Here is a 20,445-nt window from a genome sequence, read left to right as displayed (position 1 = left end):
TTTATTTCTATAAGTTTTCCTTTTAAGTTGGTATGCTATGCTTACCTTCCACATCCAAGGAAGCTGTAGCAGAAATAGACCCTCCTTGGTTAGTGGCTCTGACTTGGTAGACTGTGGAATCATCCGCAAAGACATTTGTAATGACAAGCTGATAGTATCCTCCCTTGAATTCTTGCAGTTTAACCTTCTCTCCATCTGGAAGGATCTCTTTACCTTGCTTGAACCATTTCACAACTGGCTTGGGATGACCAACAATCTTGCACACAAAGGTAGCAGTGCTTCTGTACTTCACATTAAGATTTCTCAGTTCTTCTTTAAACTGAGGAGCACGAACAGGTACATCAGATTTAGGTACAATAGGATCAGAGGTCTCACTCCATTCACTTTCTCCTCCAAGGTTTTCACATTTGACGCGGAACTCATATTCAAGATCTTCAATAAGACCCATGACAGAATAAACTGTCTCACGAATTTCCTCTGTTGTTACAGAGATCCATTTGTTCTGCTTCTTCTCACGTTTCTCAAGGTAGTAATTTGTGATCTTGGCTCCGCCATCACTGGCTGGTGGCCTCCATGACACCACACAGGAATCTTTTGTGACAGCTGTAACCACTGGCTTCACTGGTTGTCCTGGTTTTTCTGTTAAAAAAAAGTAATCATTTAGTGTCAATGTTAATTTTTTTTCTGGCAATTAACTGAACATAGTAACTTTCATTTGGAGGTACTTACCAAATGGACTCTTGATTACAACAATAGATGGAATTTCCAGTGGGTCACTGACACCATACAAGTTCTGTGCTGATACTCGGAAGTAATAGCCAGCATTTTCATTAAGATTAACAATTCTGCAGGTGGTACCAGAAATAGCAGAAGACACTAGGTGCCAGTCTTCCCCTTCCTTAGCTTCCCTGCGTTCAACAACATAGTTAGTCACCATTGATCCACCATCATCTTCTGGTGGTTTCCAGCTGATTACGACAGAATTCTTCAGCAAAGCATCAACAACAATTGGGCCTGTGGGCTTGTCTGGTTTATCTGTAGACATGAAAATAATACAGTTGCGAGTAATATACCAGACATAAATAAGTAGCTTTTTACAAGCAAACATTCACAAATAACTTTTTATAAGCAGATATTTACCTTGTATTTCTACATTTAGTACAGTGTCAACAGTTCCAAATGTGTTGCCCAGCTGTACCTTGTATTTGCCAGCATGGCTCTTGTGTTGCACATTCCTAATAACAAGGTGTGTATAATGTTCTGTATTCTCAATGGTGATATTTTCAGCAGATTTCAAAGGCTTCTTCCCATAATACCACGTAATGGCGGGTACTGGACGTCCAATGTAAGCTACATGGAGGCGAAGAGTTGTACCTACACCAGCATAGTATTTCTCCTTCAGAGGGAATCCAGGATGGAACTGAGGAACAGCTTCCAAAAGCAGTTTACCACTAGTTTCAATCTCTCCAGCATCGTTGACGGCCACACAAGTGTACAAGCCTTCATCTTCTTGTTCTTCTGTTAACACTGTAAGTGAGTGGTTACGTCCATCTGAAGACATTTTATATTTGCGGCTTTGCACCAGCTCTTTGCCAAAGCGGAACCATTTGATGTCAGGTAGTGGTCTTCCAACAATCTGGCAAGTTAGTTTGGCACTTTCACCCAGTTTGGTAGTGACCTCCTTTATTTCTTGTCTTAGACCTGGAGCTTCTCCAGCTGTGTAAAAATAATTGCAAAATATTTAGGCATACAGAACATATTAAACTACAAACTATGATGAAAACTTTTCTTTAAAATATTTGAAGTCAAACTCACAGGTAAGTTTAGTCTTCACTGTCATTGCTGTTCTGCGAGGTCTGCTGATACCAGTTTCATTTTCGGCAAAAACTCTAAATTCATATTCAGCAGCTTCCAATAAGCCACCCATAGTAAACTGCCGGTCTTTGATACGTTCTTTATTACATTTTTTCCAAGCACTGTCTCCAGACTGCCGGTATTCAACCCAGTATCCAAGTATCTCTTTTCCTCCATCACACTCTGGTTTTTCCCATTGTATTGTTATACTGTCCTTTGATACAGATGTTACTTCAATTTCACCTGGTTGGCTTGGTTTATCTGTGGAAAATTAGAAACTTTTAGCATTGTGGCAATGGCTTACATTGCTTTGTTTAATTGTTTTTACCAAGATGTCATTCTGCTTACCAAATGGATCCTTGCAAACCACTGAGTCAGAAGATGGACTTGGCTCACTCAAACCAATGTCATTTTGTGCAATAATACGGAACTGATATTCAGCATCAGGTACAAGTCCAGTGATGGTGTACATAGTTGTAGTAATATGGGTCTTATTATGTCTAACCCATTTATCTGTAGTTATCTCTTTGCGGTCAATATAGTATCCTGTGACACGAGAACCACCATCATCTTTGGGACGAGACCAAGACAAGCTGACTGAGCTCTTTGTGGCATCAATAATTTCTGGTGCATTGCTTGGGGGCTCTGGTACATCTGCAATTTAAATGGTGCATAATTATAATATGTTCGTACATGAATCAGTACACATTTCACAGAGTTTTTTATTACTGCATAGGAATCTGCTACTAAGAAAACTTCAGAGAACCTCAGAAAAGACATTTCCTTCCCTTTGCCTGTTTGCAAAGAGGTGGCTGGTTTTTCACATTGTTTGAAACACTGTGCGCGGACCTCATCCTTTCTGTGATATTCTTGCAATATATTACTTTTGGATTTGAATTTAACCACTTGCCGACAGGCTACCACATATTTACTGCGGCAGAACGACTCTATTGCATGAAATCATGTACCTGTATGTCATTTCGTACAATGGCCACTGGGTGGCACGCTCCACCAGAGGCGCGATTGCGCGCTGCTTGGACACAGGGGATGCCAATCAGCGGGTCCAGCGGACCCGATGTCTGCTGGCCACCCACGATTATTCCCCAGAGAGGCAAAACGGTGAAATCTGCATATGTAAACAAGGCCAATCTTCTGACAGGGAAGATGATGGAGATCTTGTGTTCCTGCTAAGCAGGAACACCGATCCCTGTCTTCATCCAATCAGACCATCCCCCACACAGTTAGTAAGCACCAGCTAGGAGCACACTTAACCCTTTGATCGCCCCTGATGTTAACATCTTCCCTGTCAGTGTCATTGGTACAGTAACAGTGCATATTTTTAACACTGGTCACTGTAATAATGTCACTGGCTCCAAAAAAAGTCTGATTTGTCTGCCGCAATGTCGCAGTCCCGCAAAAAATCACTTATTGCCACCATTATTAGTAAAATAAATAAATAAATAAATAAAAATGTCATAAAAATATCCCATAGTTTGTGGACGCGATAACTTTTGTGCAAATCAATCAATATACGGTTATTGGGATTTTTTTTTTTTTTACCAAAAATATGTAGCTGAATACATATTGGCCTAAATTGATGAAGAAATTTGATTTTTTAAATTTTCTTATTGGATATGTTTTATAGCAGAAAGTAAAAATTATTGTTTGTTTTTTTTTTTTCAAAATTGTCAATCTTTTTTGTTTATAGCGCAAAAAATAAAAAACGCAGAGGTGATCAAATACCACCAAAAGAAAGCTCTATTTGTGGGGAAAAAAAGTATGTTAATTTCATTTGGGTATAGCATCGCATGACCGCGCAATTGTCAGTTAAAGTAATACAGTACCGTATCGCAAAAAATGGCATGGTCATTAAGGGGGTAAAACCTTCTGGGGCTGAAGTGGTTAAAGAAAACTGTATTTTGAAGAAATCTGCATTAATGTTGCTGTTAAGGTATAATGATGTTAACATTAATACTTACTCAAAGGTGTTTTTGGTACAGCAGGTTCCTCTGATTTTAGTGAACGACTAATGCCAAACTGGTTTTCACATGAAACGCGGAAATGATATTCAACATTTTCCTTAAGTCCTTTGACCACCAATGATGTTCCTTTTACTCTTGAATCAATCGTATACCAAGCTGCTTTTGGCACTTCTCGTCTTTCAACAATGTACCCAAAGATATCAGAGCCACCGTCATCAGCAGGAGCTCTCCAGCTCACTCTTACAGAGCGTGCCTGTATGTCGTCATATTCCAGAGGACCTACTGGTGGGTCTGGGCTTCCAATAACTTTAACTTTAATATAAACCACCTTTTTGCCACATTTGTTTTCAAGCATTAGGTCATAAGATCCAGAGTCCTCTTTGACAGCATCCTTAATGACGAGTTCAGTGTGTGTATCAGAAGTAGCAATCATGGCTCTCTTGCTTACATCCTGACCCTCCTTGGTCCATTTGCAAATTGGGATAGGCTTGCCTTTTATTGGTATTGTTATCCTAATTGCACTGCCTTGTCTTACAACCAGACCTTCCTGGTACTTCTCATCCAGTTCATAGTCAGGATATGCTAGAAATTGAAATACATTTTAATGCACATTTTTCACTGGCTTATCAAGCAAATTATTAAAAATGATCATGTAGTTTAAATGTCTTACCAAGCATTTCAGTAATTTTTACAGTTCCTGGGACATCAGCTGGTTCCCCAGGTCCTCCAGCATTGCATGCAAGTACATGGAACCTGTATTCTGCTCCTTGTGGAAGGTGCGTAAGTGTGTATTCACATATCTTGGTTGGAGTAGTATTACATTTGGTCCATTCGTATTGGTCAACCTTTTGCATTTCAATCAAGTAGCCAGTGACTTTAGATCCTCCTTCTTCTTCTGGTGGACTCCATGCAAGTGAAACAGATGTTCTTGTAGTGTCAGTAACTCTTGGATTCTGAGGCTTGGCAGGAGGAGCTGTAAAACATGAGTAAAAGTTACCAAATCGTACAAAGTATTCATAGGGTTGTTACGATATAAAATGAACATTGTTTGAATTAGGCTGTTTGCGATAATCTTTTCAACGTAATGTGCGTGAAAAGATAAGCTGCATATTTACATTTACATTTCATTTACCTATTGGATCCATTGCAACTGCAGATTTAGATGGACGACTTGGCTTTCCAGCCCCTCTTGCATTTATAGCTGTAACACGATGTTCGTATTCCAAGCCTTCAATAAGTCCAGTAGATCTGTAGCGTGTCATTGTCACTGGTACTTTATTTGCACGCACCCAACGATCAGCTCTGACCTCTTTGCGTTCAATAATGTAACCAACAATTTGTGATCCTCCATCTTCATCTGGTGGATTCCAAGTAATAGTCATGCCATCACGGGACACATCAAACACTTGTGGAGTCTCAGATGGTCCAGGAATACCTGAAAAAAGCAGACATAGTGATACAAGACAAAACAAACCTAATTTACAAAAGAATAATGAAAAATATATACTATTTCATTTGTAACTTAAGGGCATGTTAGAAATTAGAACAGTTTCTGTTACTTACTTATTCTGCTCTTGCACTCTACAACTTCTGACTGCAAGAAGGAACCAATGCCAAAGCGGTTGGTAGCTGCCACTCTGAATACGTATTCTGTGCCTTCAGTGAGTCTAGTAAATTTAAACATTGTTCTTGTAACAGACTCAGAAACAGGTAACCATCCTGGACGGTGAGCATCACGTTGTTCCACAACATAGCCACTGATTGTAGCACCACCATCCATCAGTGGTGGTTCCCAAGAAATAGAAACAGAAGTAGCATCAGTTTCATCAATGACAATTGGTCCAACGGGAGGCCCAGGTTTGTCTGTAGTGACAAAAACAATAATTATATTTATCACTGTGATCAACTGAAAACAATCAAAAGGAACAAGATAACATTTCTTGATAACATTTCTTGATATATACTCACCGAGAATGATAACTTTAATTGTCTCGGTAACTGTACCAGATGTGTTCTTAAGTTCAAGTGTATAATCTCCTGTGTCATTAATTGTCGTCTCTCTAATTGTTAGTTTAGCTACCTTATTTACAGTTTCAATCTTAACGCGGTCAACCTCTTTTATCCTGGAACCTTCAAAGAACCATGCAACTGCTGGAGGTGGACGTCCATGTATAGGTATGGCAAGCTCAATTGGTCTGCCAGATGGTACATGCAGAGTCTTCTGAGGTATTCCAGCAAGATCAATGGATGGCAGCACTATAAGAAGACAAAAAAAAAAAAAGTAACTCATTTTACGCAATTAAATGCAGTCATATGATGTAAAATGTGATTTCTTTCTACTGTACCTTTCTGATCTTGTACAGTCACTGCAGTTACTATCTCCCGCGGTTCAGATACACCCTTCTGGTTTTGTGCTCTCACTCTGAACAAATATTGTTCACCATCATTAAGTGATGTGATAGTATAATCAAGAACTGTTGGTTTCAGTGTTGCCACCTTCATCCATTTCTCTGTCCCAGCTCTGCAAGCTTCAATTACATAACCTGTTAGTCTGCTACCTCCATCATGGAGAGGCTTCTCCCATTTAAGAGCCACTGTGGATTTAGTAATGTCAACTACTTCAAGTTTCTGTGGCACCATTGGAACTTCGGACACTAAAACTGCATCAGACGTTTCACATGGTTCACCAATTCCATAAATGTTCTCTGGCAAAACTCTGAAGTAGTACATCAGGCCTTCTTGAAGTCCAGTGATTCTGTAAATGGTCTTATTACATTTTGTAGTAACAGTCTTGAAGGCTCTCATAGCAGCTTCACGCCTTTCAATGATATAGTTGTTTACTGGGGCTCCACCATCCAAGGCAGGCACATCCCAAGTAATTGTGACAGAATCTCTTGAAACTTCTTTGACTTTCACTGCACCACATGGGCCAGGTGAATCTATGAAGTGAGTAAGCACAAGTTTAAATTTTCTAGAACTGTAAGACATTTACACATGACACAGCTAGTTAGAAGAAACATATTCTTTGCTAGGATATGAAATAATTAGAATTTGTATCTTACCATAAACTTTGACAACAACTGTTGCAGATTTTTTGCCAGACTGGTTAACTGCCTCAATAACATATTTTCCAGCATCATATCGGTTTACTTTCTCAACCACAAGTAGAGTATAGCTGTCTGTAATATCAATCACGGCTCGGCTTGCTAGGTCAACACCTTCCTTTCTCCATGTGATAACGGGAGATGGCCTTCCAGAAACAGATACCATGAGGCGCAATGAGCCACCTGCCCTAACTGTAACAATCTTCTTAAGGTCATCAGCAAGTTCCAAGTCAGGAGTTTCTAACAAAAAATAAGGCAGCAATTAATGAAGGTTACCACACTACAATGGTCACAAAGTTGATCATTAATAAATGTATACATACCTATTCTTTCAACTGGTTCAATTTCAGCAGATGATTCACTGAAGTCACTTGTGCCATTTGCATTGGAAGCAGCAACTCTGAACTTGTATTTATGGCTTGTCTTTAGGCCTGTAAGTATGAATTCTGGATTTCTAAGTAGGGCAGTTGTATGTGGTCTATACCACTGCTCAGTGCCTTCTTCTTGTACCTCAAGAACATAGCCTAAAATATCAGCACCTCCATCATACAAAGGCTTAGACCATGCCAAGCTGATGCTGGTTTTTGTGGTGTCCACGAGTCTTGGAACAGATGGGGCTGCTGGAACATCTGGAAAAAAGTGAAATCCAATGATAAATTTACCTAAGTAAAAATGCCTTTATAACTATCAATGAACTGGTCTATAGAGGGCTGGTCTCGAACAGAGATATTTGCTTAAATGAAAGAACTTTTTGAGTTTTAGTTTTTTCTTATCTGTATTTTTGGATAGAAATTAACATTTCTGGCAGGTTTTTATTCTTACTTCCTGAGGAGATTTTGCCTCACTTTCCCCCCTGTTATCTGTGCAAAAAAATGGAGCAAACTGTCATCAATAGGACGGGAAGAAACAGATAACAATAAGAAAAACTAACCAGTGTCAAGCAGGCATCCATCATGTTTGTTAAGGTGAAATTTGAAATTCAAATTCTATATGTGTGTGTACAGTATGTATATTAAAGGAAACCTGTACTGAGGAAAATGCTAGTTGCCTTAATGCCATGTTCATTTAATAACATCCAAACTGCTCTGAGATAAGCATGCTGATTGTGTTTTCAGACTTCACTCTGACTTTGCATGCTAGCATTTTCAAAAGGAGGTCAGCAATGACAGCCATTATATTTCTCTCTATACAGGTTTTTTTTATTTTTTTTTTATTTTTTTTACATTTTCTGGAATCACTAGCAAGTGTTTGTATTTTTCAGTCTTGTGATACAAATATTTTTGTAAAGAATGTATGCATGAATATACAAATGAATTAAATCTTACATGAAGGTTCTTTGCACAGGATGTATGGAGAGGAATCGCTAGGTTCGCTGTTTCCAGCAGCATTTACTGCACTGACACGGAATTGGTATTCACTTCCTTCGAGTAAGTTAGTAACTTTCAGACGTGTGTCATAAATAGTATAGTCTTTGTTGACTCTTGTCCATCTCACACTCTTTTTCTCTCGCTTATCAACGATGTATGTGCTGATTTCACTGCCACCATCTGATTCTGGTTTGAGCCACTGAATTATTATGTGGTCCTTTCCAACACCAACAGCCTCTGGTGCACCAGGTGGTGATGGGATAGCTGTTTAAAAAAAAAAAGAATATTAAAAAATTTGTAAATTCTAGTGTGGAAAAAAAGCCATGTATGTATTTTTTTTACAGTGTGCTTGTTTCTACTTACTAAATGAATTTCTTGCAATAATGGGTTCAGACTCCAGCGGGACACCTGGTCCATATTTGTTTACTGCCCTCACACGGAATATATACTCGTTGTTCTTAATCAGTCTTGTCACACTGCATGAAAGTGTCTGGCATTCAGGTTCCACGATTACCCAGTTGAGACGGCTAGTCTCACGTCTTTCCACAATGTAGTGGGTGATCTCGGCACCGCCATCTTCTTGTGGTGGATTCCAAGCAAGTGTGCATTTTTCGTCTGTTACTCTGCTGATAGTAATTTTTTCTGCACATGCACCTGGAGAGTCTAAACAGAAGAATATAAACAAATGTCAATAAGATAATTTTTATTATGGTGACTCAGATACATACTACATTAGGCATTCTGTAAGCATACTTACCAAGTACTTTGACAAGAACAGAAACTGATTTTGTTCCACTTGCATTCTTAACTGTCAAAGTATATTTGCCAGTATCACTTCTGTCACAGAACTTAACAATTGCTAGAGCACGTTTGCTTGTGTATTGTAGGTTGATCTTCTCACAGAGCTCAAGTTCCTTTTCTCCCTTTGACCAGAAGACCTTTGGTTCAGGTTTGCCGCCAATAGATGCATCAAGTACAAGATCAGAGCCAGCTCTTACGGTAACAATATCTCCCTGAAGTTTGCTGTCAAGTTCAGCTTTGGGTGGTGCTAAAAGTAACATTTAAAATGATTGTTAATAGAATAGGGATATGCACTTAGACCATTGACAATGTTATATAATATAATATGTATACTTACAGTATTCATCTTTGCAGGTTACAGCACCTGTAGACTGTGATGGGGCACTTATTACACCAGAGGCATTCTTAGCAAGTGCACGGAATTCATAAACCTCTCCTTCACTTAAAGCTGTGACAGTGAAGTTGTTTTCTGAAATTGTGGTGTAGTTGCACTTAAGCCAGCGACCATCTCCAGTTTCATTGAAAGGCTTGCGTTCTACAATATAGCCAACAACTTTGCTACCGCCATCATAAAGTGGAGCAGTCCAGCTCAGTGAAACCGAAGATCTTGTAACATCTGTCACTTCTGGTTTTCCAGGTGGATCTGTAAATTAAATTAAAAAAATGGTGTGAAGAATGTTGGCAACATGGAAAAATATGTAAAACAGTAACCCACTGATATTTATCCTTCTTTATATTTTTAAGAAGAACACCAAAGTAATTAACCCAAAACCCGATATCCTAAAAGAGTAGTTGTTTAAACCCAAAATAAAGCCTATTGGTAATAAAAGCAAATGCATGATATGTTTTCTGTCCAGATCGATGTTCCACAAATTCAGCTTTATTCAATTAAAAACTAGGCCCTAAATAAATCTGCAATCTGACTAGTGTAAACTTACCAACAGGATTTTGTGCCATAACAGGTCTTGAAGCTTCACTGGCTTTGCTAATACCAGCAGCATTCAGGGCATAGACTCTGAACTGGTACTCCAGACCTTCAACCAATGATGTGACTTTGTAGTTACAGTCATAGCATGGGATTTTGTTATCTTTTACCCACAGGATGGTATTGCGCTCTTTCTTTTCAATCCAGTACCCTGTAACTTTGCTTCCGCCATCATGGTATGGTTCTTCCCATTTAATGCCCATGGCATTGGCAGACACAGAGTATACTTCTGGTCTTGTTGGTGGACTTGGTGGTACTAATAAATGAAAAAAGAGTGATGTGTCATTTATGATTACTCTGATATTCAAATAAACACAAAAACAATGCTACAGGTAAGTATATTAAAAAAATTCTTACCAAAAGGATGTTCAGCGACAATAGGAGTGGATTCAAGAGGCTTGCTGACACCAAATCTGTTTTCTGCACTGACACGGAAGGTGTATTCCATGTATTTTGTGAGATGGGTAACTTTAATCTGTGTGCGTTTTACACTGGAATTAACAAGTTGCCATGCTGTTGTACCGGATTCCCGCTTTTCAACAATGTAATTTGTGATTTCAGTTCCGCCATCATCTTCAGGTTCAGCCCAGGTCAGTACACATGACTCAGCAGATACAGACGATACCTCAATAGGACCTGTGACAGCACCTGGTCTACCAATTACGACTACTGTGACAGTGAATGTTTTAACACCAGCTGTATTTTCAAGTGTCAAGTAGTATTTACCAGAGTCACCTCTCATGCTGTCTTTAACAGTCAAAGTAGTTCTGTCCTTTGTTGTCTTGATGGTTACTCTGTCTGTTTCCTTGAGTCTCATTTCTTCAAGTTTCCATGTTACCCTTGGTACTGGACGTCCACTAATTGGAATATCAATTGTGAAATTGCTTCCTGCTTTGCAGGTTATCAGCTGTCTGGTGATGCCACTAAGATCAGCTGTAGGCTCAATCTGAGGCTCCTTGATAATAACAGATGAGAAGGCTTCCCTAGACTGACTATAACCAGCATCATTCTTTGCACAAACACGGAACTCGTATTCAGAGTTTTCTGTGAGGTTATCGATGGTCAGTGTTAAATGTTTTGTTTGCCCTGCTTCAATCCAGTGGTCAGATCCCTTCTGTTTCATTTCAATCAGGTAGGAAGATATACGACTTCCGCCATCATGTTCAGGTTTTAGCCAAGCCAGAGTTACTGAAGATTTGCTTGTATCTACAATGTCTAATCTCTTTGGTGGTGCTGGTTCTTCAGTGGCTACAATAGGCTCTGGTGTTTCATAAGGCTCACCAACACCATATTCATTTTCAGCAGAAACACGGAAATAGTATGGCTGACCTTCCAAAAGATCTGAAACCTTAATAATCTGTCTAGAGCATTTCTCACTAACTACTTGCCAGCTGCGTCGGCTAGCTTCTCTTCTTTCCACTACATAATGATGGATACGTGCACCTCCATCATTGAGTGGAGCATCCCACAATAATGTAATAGATCCTCTTGTGACATCTTTGAATGTAATAGGGCCTGGTGGACCAGGAGAATCCAGCACTTTAACAGTAAATGTAATAGACTTGCTTCCACTGTTATTTTCCACAGTGAAAGTGTATTTTCCTGCATCATATCTGTTACAGTCCTCCACGGTCAAGGTGCTAAATGAGTCTGTAGTATGAATATCAGCTCTCACACTAAGGTCAGAGTCTGGTTTTGTCCAAATTGCAGTTGGTGTAGGTCTTCCTTTAAAAGCAATGAAGAGACGGATGCTTGCACCAGCCCTAACAATATGGGTCTGCTTGAAGTTGGCATCAATATCAATTTCTGGGGATGTCAATCTATCTGAAGTTAGTACTGTAGCAGGTACTTCACAGCTGTCTCCTTTTCCTACTCCATTAACTGCAGAGACTCTGAATTTGTAATTTTCACCTGCCTCAAGGTCAACAACTGTGTATTTTGTGGCAACCACAGCCTCAGCATTGACTTTATGCCATTCACCAAGATCAGCCTTGCACATTTCAATGATGTATCCAATGATCTCCATGCCACCATCATATGCAGGTTTGGTCCATTCCAAGCTTACTGATGTCTTTGTGGTATCACTTACTTTAACAATGCTGGGTGCGCTAGGTGGATTCACAGGCTCTTTGCATTTAATTAACCTAGACACTCCGCTTGGCTCACTAACTCCTGCATTATTTTCAGCTGTTGCACGGAATTCATATTCATTTCCTTCAACCAGGCCGGTTACTCTGTATCTGGTCTCAGTGATGGGCTTCTTACTGGACACTTTAACCCAGCGCAGACTCTTTTTCTCTCTCCTTTCTAAGATATAATGCTTGATTTCATTGCCACCATCAGATTTTGGTCTTGCCCATGTTACAGTTATGCTGTCACCAGTGACATGAGTAGCATCTGGCACTCCAGGTGCATCAGGAACAGCTGTTGAAAAAGCAAGCAAGTGATGAATTATAATGGTCATGTATAATGATTCATCTAGAAATAAAATATTAGTCTACTTACTGTATTGTATTTGTGCAATAACTGGATTTGAGTCAAGAGGTTTGCCAACACCAAACTTATTTGCTGCAGAAATGCGAAATTGATATTCATTTCCTTTGATCAATTTTGTAACAGTGTATGAGCAGGCTTCACACTGGTCAGTAACTTGAGCCCAGGACAATCTGCTTGTCTCACGTTTTTCAATAACATAATGAGTTATTACAGCACAGCCATCATTGGCAGGTGGATCCCACCATAAGGTCAACTTTTCACCACTGATGTTGCTGAATCTTATTGGTCCACCTATAGGTCCAGGTGTGTCTGTGTAAAAAGACATTCAGAAATATAATTAAAAGTTTTGAATTTCTTTGATTGTTTGATTTTAAATGTGTGTGAAAGCTGGTAACAGGCATCCTTGTATATGGTATATTACATGTTCATTTATTGTTATGGATTTTGATCTTACCTTGCACCCTTATTGTCATGTCAACTTTCTTGGTTCCTGATGAATTCTTGGCCTCTACAGAGTATACACCGCGATGATCACGTGTTGCATCTCTGACAAAGATTGTGCTGTATCCAATTGCAGTGTTTATTTCAACTCCAAGTTTCTTTTCAATCTCTTTTCCATCTTTAAACCAAACAACCTGAGGCACTGGACGTCCTTTAATCAAAGCTTTAGCTCGGATACTTTCTCCAGCCTTAACAGTAAGTCCTTCAAAATGCTCAGGACCAAACTCAATACTTGGAGCAACTGTGGAAAAAGCAAAATTATGAAATTACAGTACTTAGAAAATTGCTTTGAAAAACAAATCAAATATCATGGTAGACAACTGATCAGCTGAAAAAAAAAATCAAGTACATGACATTTCTATAATTTACCTTGCTTTTTAAAACATATCTTAGATTGATTCATTTAGAAGAAGAAATATAAAATTCTATTTATTATGCTAGATATGTATTACTTGCTTTTTTTGAGAGTCTTAAAAGAACTGGTGATAAAAATGGTAAAATGCTTACTGCTTTCATCTCTAGTCATAATGTATCCAGAGGACTGTGAAGGTGGGCTGACTGTACCGACAGCATTTCTGGCGATGATTCTAAATTCAAACCGATCTCCTGGACTTAGTCCAGTCACTGTGTACTGGCATTCGGAAACATCTGTAAAGTTGCATCTAAGCCAGCGATCATTGCCCTGGCGCTTCTCAATACTGTAGGCCACAATCTTGCTGCCTCCATCACGCAGTGGTGGAGTCCATTTGAGAGTAACTGTTTCTCTAGTGACATCAATATAGTCAGGTGTTCCAGGTGGATCTAAAAACACAAAAAGGTTATTAGTTTTGCAAAGTCATATTATCCATCTATTCAAATATTAATCAAATGGTCAGCATTACTTACCAACAGGAGACACGGCCAAAGTGAATTTGCTTGGCTCACTTACTGGGCTAAGGCCCGCAGTATTTTCTGCCAATACTCGGAACTGGTAATCCAGACCTTCAATCAGTCCAGTAATCCTGTATTCCCTGTTAGATACAGGTGTAGTATTAACCCGTTGCCAGAGTATGCTGTTTCTTTCTTTCTTTTCAACATGGAAGCCAGCAATTTCAGAGCCGCCATCATATACTGGAGCATCCCAGGTGATAGACATTCCATCGCTTGTAACGTTGTAAACAACTGGCTTTCCTGGGGGTCCTGGTGGTCTAAATTGATGTTTGGCAATAACATCAGGAGAGTTTAGTGGCGGGCTCACACCATATCTGTTTTCAGCACGCACTCTAAACTGGTACTCTGTTCCTTTAACAAGATTTGCAATCTTGAAAGTTGTCCTGGCAACACTGGAGCAAACCATTTTCCAGTTGGTCTGAGAAGTTTCACGCTTCTCAATGCTGTATGATGTAATTTCTGCTCCTCCATCATCATCTGGGACATCCCATGATATAATTACACTGTCAGCTCTTATCTCATCAAATCTTATAGGTCCCTTTGGTTTAGAAGGAGGACCAAGTGCTATTACTGTGATTACATATGACTTACGAGCAACCCCATTATCAAGGATTAAAGTGTACTTGCCACCATTTTCTTTCTTGACATTCTTGATGCTAAGACTAAGTTTAGCTTCAGTTTTCTTAAACCTGACTTGTTCACTTTCCTTAAGAGGAATATTGTCCTTCAACCAAGATATAGTTGGTCTAGGTTTACCCTTGTATGGTAGCTCAATATGTACATTGTGTCCAATGCGTACAGTGATTTGTCCTCCAAGTATTTCAGATATGTCAGCTTCAGGTGTAATAATGTAATCTTTAACTGTTATAGGCCCAATAATAACACCATCGCTGAGGCCTTTCTCATTCTTAGCTGAAACTCTGAATTCCATAACTGAAAGCTCCTTCAGTTTAGTGACCTCAAACTCACATGCTTTGCTGATTCCTGCATGTGACCATTCTTTCTCGTCCTTCAGTTTGCTTTCCACTACATATTCACTGATAAGGCTGCCACCGTCATAATCTGGTTTGCTCCAAGCAAGAGTAACAGATGTTTTAGTGGAATCTCTCATTGTTAGATCTCTTATTGGTCCTGGAATTTCAGATGCTTTTACTGGCTCTGTTGTTTCAGACGGTTCTCCTATACCATTCTCATTTTCTGCAAGAACTCTGAAGAAGTAGGCTGTTTTCTCTGACAAATTAGTCATCTTGAATGATGTATGAGAACATTTTGTTGTGACCGCTGCCCAGGCTCTCTTAGTGGCATCTCTCTTTTCTATTATATAATTAGTGACTTCAGCTCCACCATTTATGAGTGGTGGTTCCCATACCAGTGTAACTGTGCTGCGTGCAACGTTCTTTATTTGTAGCTTTTGACACTCTGCTGGGGTGTCAAGCACCTTTACTGTAACAAATGTAGATTTAGGTTGTCCAACACCATTTTCTATTGTCAGAACATACTTGCCAGTGTCATGACGGTTAACTTGAGGTATATCAACTAATGTTGAAGATTCTGTGTTCTGAATATTGTATCTTGGGTCATTACCAATGTTTTTCTCCCCCTTTCTCCATGTCACAGTTGGAGTAGGTCTTCCTTTAAAGGGAATCATTAACTGAACATCTTCACCAGCCTTTGCCACAATGGAAGTTCTCAATGCAACGTCAAGATCAATCTCAGGCTCCTCTGTAAGCACAAGCAAAGAAAACATTAGGATAATAAAACAAACATAATTGCATTACCAAAATCCACAACACTGAAGCGTTGCATACCAAGTATGTCCTTTGCCTGGGTAGGTTCAGTCATCTCAATAGGCTCTCCTTTGCCTGCAGCATTTACAGCAGATACTCTAAAGTAGTAGTCAACACCAGGTTTAAGAAGAGAAACAACATATTCAGTAGTTCTGACTTCTCCTTTAGCACTAACGACAGTCCATTCTTCACTCTCTCCTTCCCTAACTTCCACAACATAGCTTGTGGTTGGGCTACCACCGTCATATACAGGCTTAGTCCAGCTAAGAGTGATTGATGATTTGGTACTATCCACAATCTTGAGTTTTGTTGCTTGTCCAGGTTTGTCTTAAGAAAAAAAAACAGTTTTACTTAGTAGTTAAGTATTTAGTAATAAATACAAAAAAGTTAATCAAAGATACTATTAATGAATAATATGAATAATATTAATAATAATGCCTTACCAATAGGATCAACTGCTTTGTAGAAATCAGATGCGTCTGAGAATGGACCTTGGCCAGCTGCATTAATAGCACAGACACGGAACTGATATTCGCTGGCTTCTGTAAGTCCTGAGACTTTCTGTCTGGTGTCACGGATGGATTCCTTAATTACTTTGAACCATCTTAAGCTCTTCTTGTCGCGTTTTTCAAGGTAATATCCATTTATGTCACTTCCACCATCAACAGTAGGCCTGCTCCAGGTTACAGTCATAGTACTCTTGGTAATTGTGGCAACCTCAGGAATACTTGGAGGACCAGGTGTAACTAAAACATGAAACAGAATTATAAGTATCAACTCATATAACCATACGAAACTCACATTACATAAATCCTAATTTGTTTTACATACCAAATGCATTTCTTGCTATTATAGGTTCTGACTCCAGAGGATCACCAACTCCATATTTGTTCACACCTCTAACACGGAAGATGTATTCATTTCCTTTAATTAGTTTGGTGACAGTTATCAAACATACTTCATGCTTTTCTGAGACTAATGACCACACTACTCTGCTTGTTTCACGCTTTTCTACAATGTAATGAGTTACTTTAGCTCCCCCGTCATCAGCAGGTGGCTCCCATGAGAAAGAAACCTTTTCAGCTGTCACTGTCTTGAACTGTATAAGTCCAGTAGGTGGGCCAGGTTTGTCTATATAGACAGAACAAAATCAGAAAGATCAAAAAAATAATTCAAGAGCACAGAAAACACTGAGAAAATGTTATAGAGAAAAAAAACTTACCAAGCATTTGCACTCGGATACTAGCTGAAGCAGAACCCATGGCATTCTTTAGTTTAAGCTCATAAAGTCCAGTGTTGACACGAGAAGCATCCTTAATGAGGACCGATGAAAAGTCACTGGTGTTTTCAATAGATATTTGAGCACTGGTTTGTATTTCTTTTCCATTCTTGAACCATTCAATAGTAGGCAATGGCTTGCCAGAAATGCCAAGTTTCAGTTTTACAGCGACTCCAGCCTTAAATTTCACAACATCTGTGTATTCTGGTGGTATGTCTATTTGAGGTGCACCTATAAAACAATAATATATATATAGTATAATACCAGTGCAGTATATTGATCTGTATATCTATATATCAGTGGTGATTTTATATATATATATGCAACATCTGAGAAATTCAGTTATAGCATCTGTATACCAAAATTTTAGAACATTAAATTTCCTTACCGTATGTATCAACACAAATTATGGGTCCTGCAACATCTGATGGGTTACTTATGGAACCAACTGCATTCTTGGCAAAGACACGGAATTCATACTGATTGCCTTGAGTCAATCCAGATACACTAAACTGTGTCTCAATAACATTGGTGAAGCTGGCCTTGGTCCAACGACCATTTGGCAAATCACGTTTTTCCACAATGTATCCAGTGATTTTGCTGCCACCATCATATGCTGGTTTCTGCCATGCCAGGTTCACAGAAACTTTTGTAATATCAGTTACACGGACATTTCTAGGAGGCTCTGTAAAGGAAAGACAAGAGTTAAAAATCATATTTATTCTATAACATAAAGTAGGTAGCATGTTGTTATCATTGTTTAAATGTTATACTGTTATCATTTTGTCAGCCATTTAAAATATATCTGGATGCCACTGCAGTTAGACATTCTTGTTGCTTGCTCTGTTAGAGCATATGTGATACAGCGGGCAATCTGTAAGTTAAAGTAACATAGCACTTCAAATCAACTTTTACAGAATATTGCCATACAAAAAAAAAACATATGCTAATAACTCACCACATGCATCAATTGCTAGTACAGGTTCCGATGAATGGCTGGCTTTTCCAATTCCAGCAGCATTTACGGCATATACTCTAAATTCATAGATAAGTCCAGCACTGATATTGGTGACCTTGAAGTGACTTGTGCGAATTATTGTCTTATTAGCTTTCTGCCACAAGATGCTGTTCCTGTCTTTCATTTCCAAGTGATACCCAATAACAGTATTGCCTCCATTAGAGACTGGCTCATGCCAACCCACAGTAATGCTCTCTCTGGTAACATTGCTGACCCATGGAGTAGATGGTGGCCCAGGTATGGCTGAAAAAGAAAACATAGTGTAAGTAGTGTATAAGGTAAAACAAAAATTTTAATTTAGATACTATTATTTAGGTATTTTTATAAACTTACTGTAAGGCAGCTTGACAGTTACACTCTCAGAATCAATATGGTCACTGATGCCAAAACGATTTTCAGCTTTGATACGGAATTGGTATTCTTCTCCTTTGGTCAGTTTCATGACCTTAGTGACATTTCTGGCCACTGTAGAGGAAACTTCAGACCAAGCAGCAGTGCTTGTTTCTCTCTTCAGGACAATGTAGTTAGTAACCTGGCTTCCACCATCATAGCCTGGAGGCTCCCACTGCAGTGTTACACTGTCTTCAGTGACATCACTAATGACCACAGGACCTACTGGTGGGCCTGGTCTGTCTAATACAACAATCTTGAGTGTGGCCTTAGTGGTTCCACTGGAGTTGGATGCTGTTAATTCAAATGACCCAGCATCAGCAGCAACACTTTCTTTAAGGTTAACAATGATGCTTTCAGCTGTTGTTTCAGTATTGAACCGTAAAGTGGATTTCACAAGAACACCATCCCTGGATAGTGTCACTTTAGGAAGAGGTCTACCAGAAACTGGAATGTCAACTTTAAGATTAGAACCTGCTCTGACATATACAGTGTTACTTGGATATCCTCTCATGTCTATTTCAGGCGATTCTGAAAAATAAAAGCATGATACTTATAATTAGACACATTTTAGTGACACATAAAATATGAATTATACCATGTACAGCTAAAGTATCTATATTATGTAGAGAGATTAGGCATGAGACATATTAACAAATGCTCTATCTTGGTTTGTGGCAAAGTTTTATCTGTTTGGGTTGTAGCAGAATATAGTTACCTTGTGGCAACTTAAGCCCCATACACACTATTAGATTTTCTGCAGATTTTTGTCTTCAGATTTACCAAAAACATGTAGTGCAAGGGCCTGCCTGATTGCATACAAATTGACTACAAAACTACAAAAATCTGCAGTGTGTATGGGGCTTTAGTCTAAGTAAATAAATCATGTAAAAGACTTGTTTTAGATAAGTGTATATTGAAGCTCTTATTCAATTGGTGGAATGTTAATTAGCACAATAATGTTGCAGACAAAAGACTCTTTGATAAAATGTGTAATACAAACATTTATATTCTACAATTCACTAAGTGGTAATAGAAAAGATGATGTTTGATAATCCCTGACTCAAGGCCCGTACACACAGTCAGAAAATCTGAACATAAATTTCATCTGATGAACGATCTGCCGATTTTCTGATCGTTAGTATGCTGCTTTTGACAGCCGATTACGGATTTTCGGAAGACAAAAACTGGATGTACAGGCTTGAAAATTTTTGTCTGGTGTGACCACAAGGTCCGATTTTCTTTTCAATAGTACAGGTTTCTAACAAAAAAAATCTGAAGAGCAAGACTAGGCATGTTTAGAAATGAAAGAACACATACAGAACAATTCAACACATTACGTCCCTTCTGACGTTGAATTCTGCCGTCAGAAAATTTTCTGATAGCGAGTACCCTCTTCACTTTCGATTTGAGACTAGCATCAAACAAAAAACTGATGAAAATTCGTCCAAATAATCTGACCATGTGTACTAGGCTTTAGGTTTGTTGAGAGGGGGGAATTTTTTTTATGCAGTTATGTATATTTTTATTATGTATACTGGGAAATCAAGACTATGAATAAACAGAAACAAATAATGAAACAGATGCCACTGTAATACATACTCACCAAGCTTTTCCTTAACAGTTACAGGTAGAAGAAGCTCTTTAGGATCACTGAGACCAGCCTGATTCTCTGCAAAAACTCTGAAGAAGTAGTCAACATTTTCTTTGAGGCCACGAATATCATGGTGAGTTGTCTTGACTACGGCACATTTGACCCATTTTTGTTGTCCTTTCTCTAGAGCTTCAACCAGATAACCCAGTATTTTGCTTCCTCCATCATGTTCTGGTTTTGACCAAGCCAGTGACACACTGTCCTTTGTAACATTGGTTACTCCAAGTTTTTCTGGTGGACTGGGTCTCTCTGTTGAGCAAACACATAAAGGATGTTAGCATAGTATTTAACTAGTTT

General features: G+C 38.9%; 1 protein-coding gene across 50 annotated transcripts in view; it reads right to left on the bottom strand.

Annotated features, from left to right (window-relative positions):
* TTN (titin) overlaps positions 1–20,445 on the bottom strand; it is a 348,879-nt gene that overhangs the window by 19,146 nt on the left and 309,288 nt on the right. For all 50 annotated transcript variants that reach the window (XM_073633763.1, XM_073633783.1, XM_073633784.1 and 47 more), the window contains 31 exons: positions 20,101–20,397; positions 18,438–19,025; positions 18,045–18,347; positions 17,475–17,771; positions 17,030–17,317; positions 16,639–16,938; positions 16,251–16,553; positions 15,829–16,134; positions 13,976–15,742; positions 13,598–13,891; positions 13,044–13,331; positions 12,599–12,898; positions 10,451–12,517; positions 10,047–10,349; positions 9,446–9,751; positions 9,065–9,355; positions 8,671–8,970; positions 8,266–8,571; positions 7,264–7,569; positions 6,899–7,180; positions 6,182–6,775; positions 5,805–6,092; positions 5,400–5,699; positions 4,969–5,271; positions 4,507–4,809; positions 3,834–4,418; positions 2,203–2,508; positions 1,816–2,115; positions 1,141–1,716; positions 730–1,035; positions 46–639 (listed from right to left, as the gene is read on the bottom strand). In XM_073633763.1, coding sequence (XP_073489864.1) covers positions 46–639; positions 730–1,035; positions 1,141–1,716; positions 1,816–2,115; positions 2,203–2,508; positions 3,834–4,418; positions 4,507–4,809; positions 4,969–5,271; positions 5,400–5,699; positions 5,805–6,092; positions 6,182–6,775; positions 6,899–7,180; positions 7,264–7,569; positions 8,266–8,571; positions 8,671–8,970; positions 9,065–9,355; positions 9,446–9,751; positions 10,047–10,349; positions 10,451–12,517; positions 12,599–12,898; positions 13,044–13,331; positions 13,598–13,891; positions 13,976–15,742; positions 15,829–16,134; positions 16,251–16,553; positions 16,639–16,938; positions 17,030–17,317; positions 17,475–17,771; positions 18,045–18,347; positions 18,438–19,025; positions 20,101–20,397 — 13,947 coding nt within the window. The remainder of the gene's footprint in view (positions 1–45; positions 640–729; positions 1,036–1,140; positions 1,717–1,815; positions 2,116–2,202; positions 2,509–3,833; positions 4,419–4,506; positions 4,810–4,968; positions 5,272–5,399; positions 5,700–5,804; positions 6,093–6,181; positions 6,776–6,898; positions 7,181–7,263; positions 7,570–8,265; positions 8,572–8,670; positions 8,971–9,064; positions 9,356–9,445; positions 9,752–10,046; positions 10,350–10,450; positions 12,518–12,598; positions 12,899–13,043; positions 13,332–13,597; positions 13,892–13,975; positions 15,743–15,828; positions 16,135–16,250; positions 16,554–16,638; positions 16,939–17,029; positions 17,318–17,474; positions 17,772–18,044; positions 18,348–18,437; positions 19,026–20,100; positions 20,398–20,445) is intronic.

Source organism: Aquarana catesbeiana, linkage group LG06 (genome assembly GCF_042186555.1).
Source record: "Aquarana catesbeiana isolate 2022-GZ linkage group LG06, ASM4218655v1, whole genome shotgun sequence".
NCBI classification, from domain to species: domain Eukaryota; kingdom Metazoa; phylum Chordata; class Amphibia; order Anura; family Ranidae; genus Aquarana; species Aquarana catesbeiana.
The sequence above is the reverse complement of the archived record's forward strand: the minus strand, read 5'-3'. Positions and strand labels throughout refer to the sequence as shown.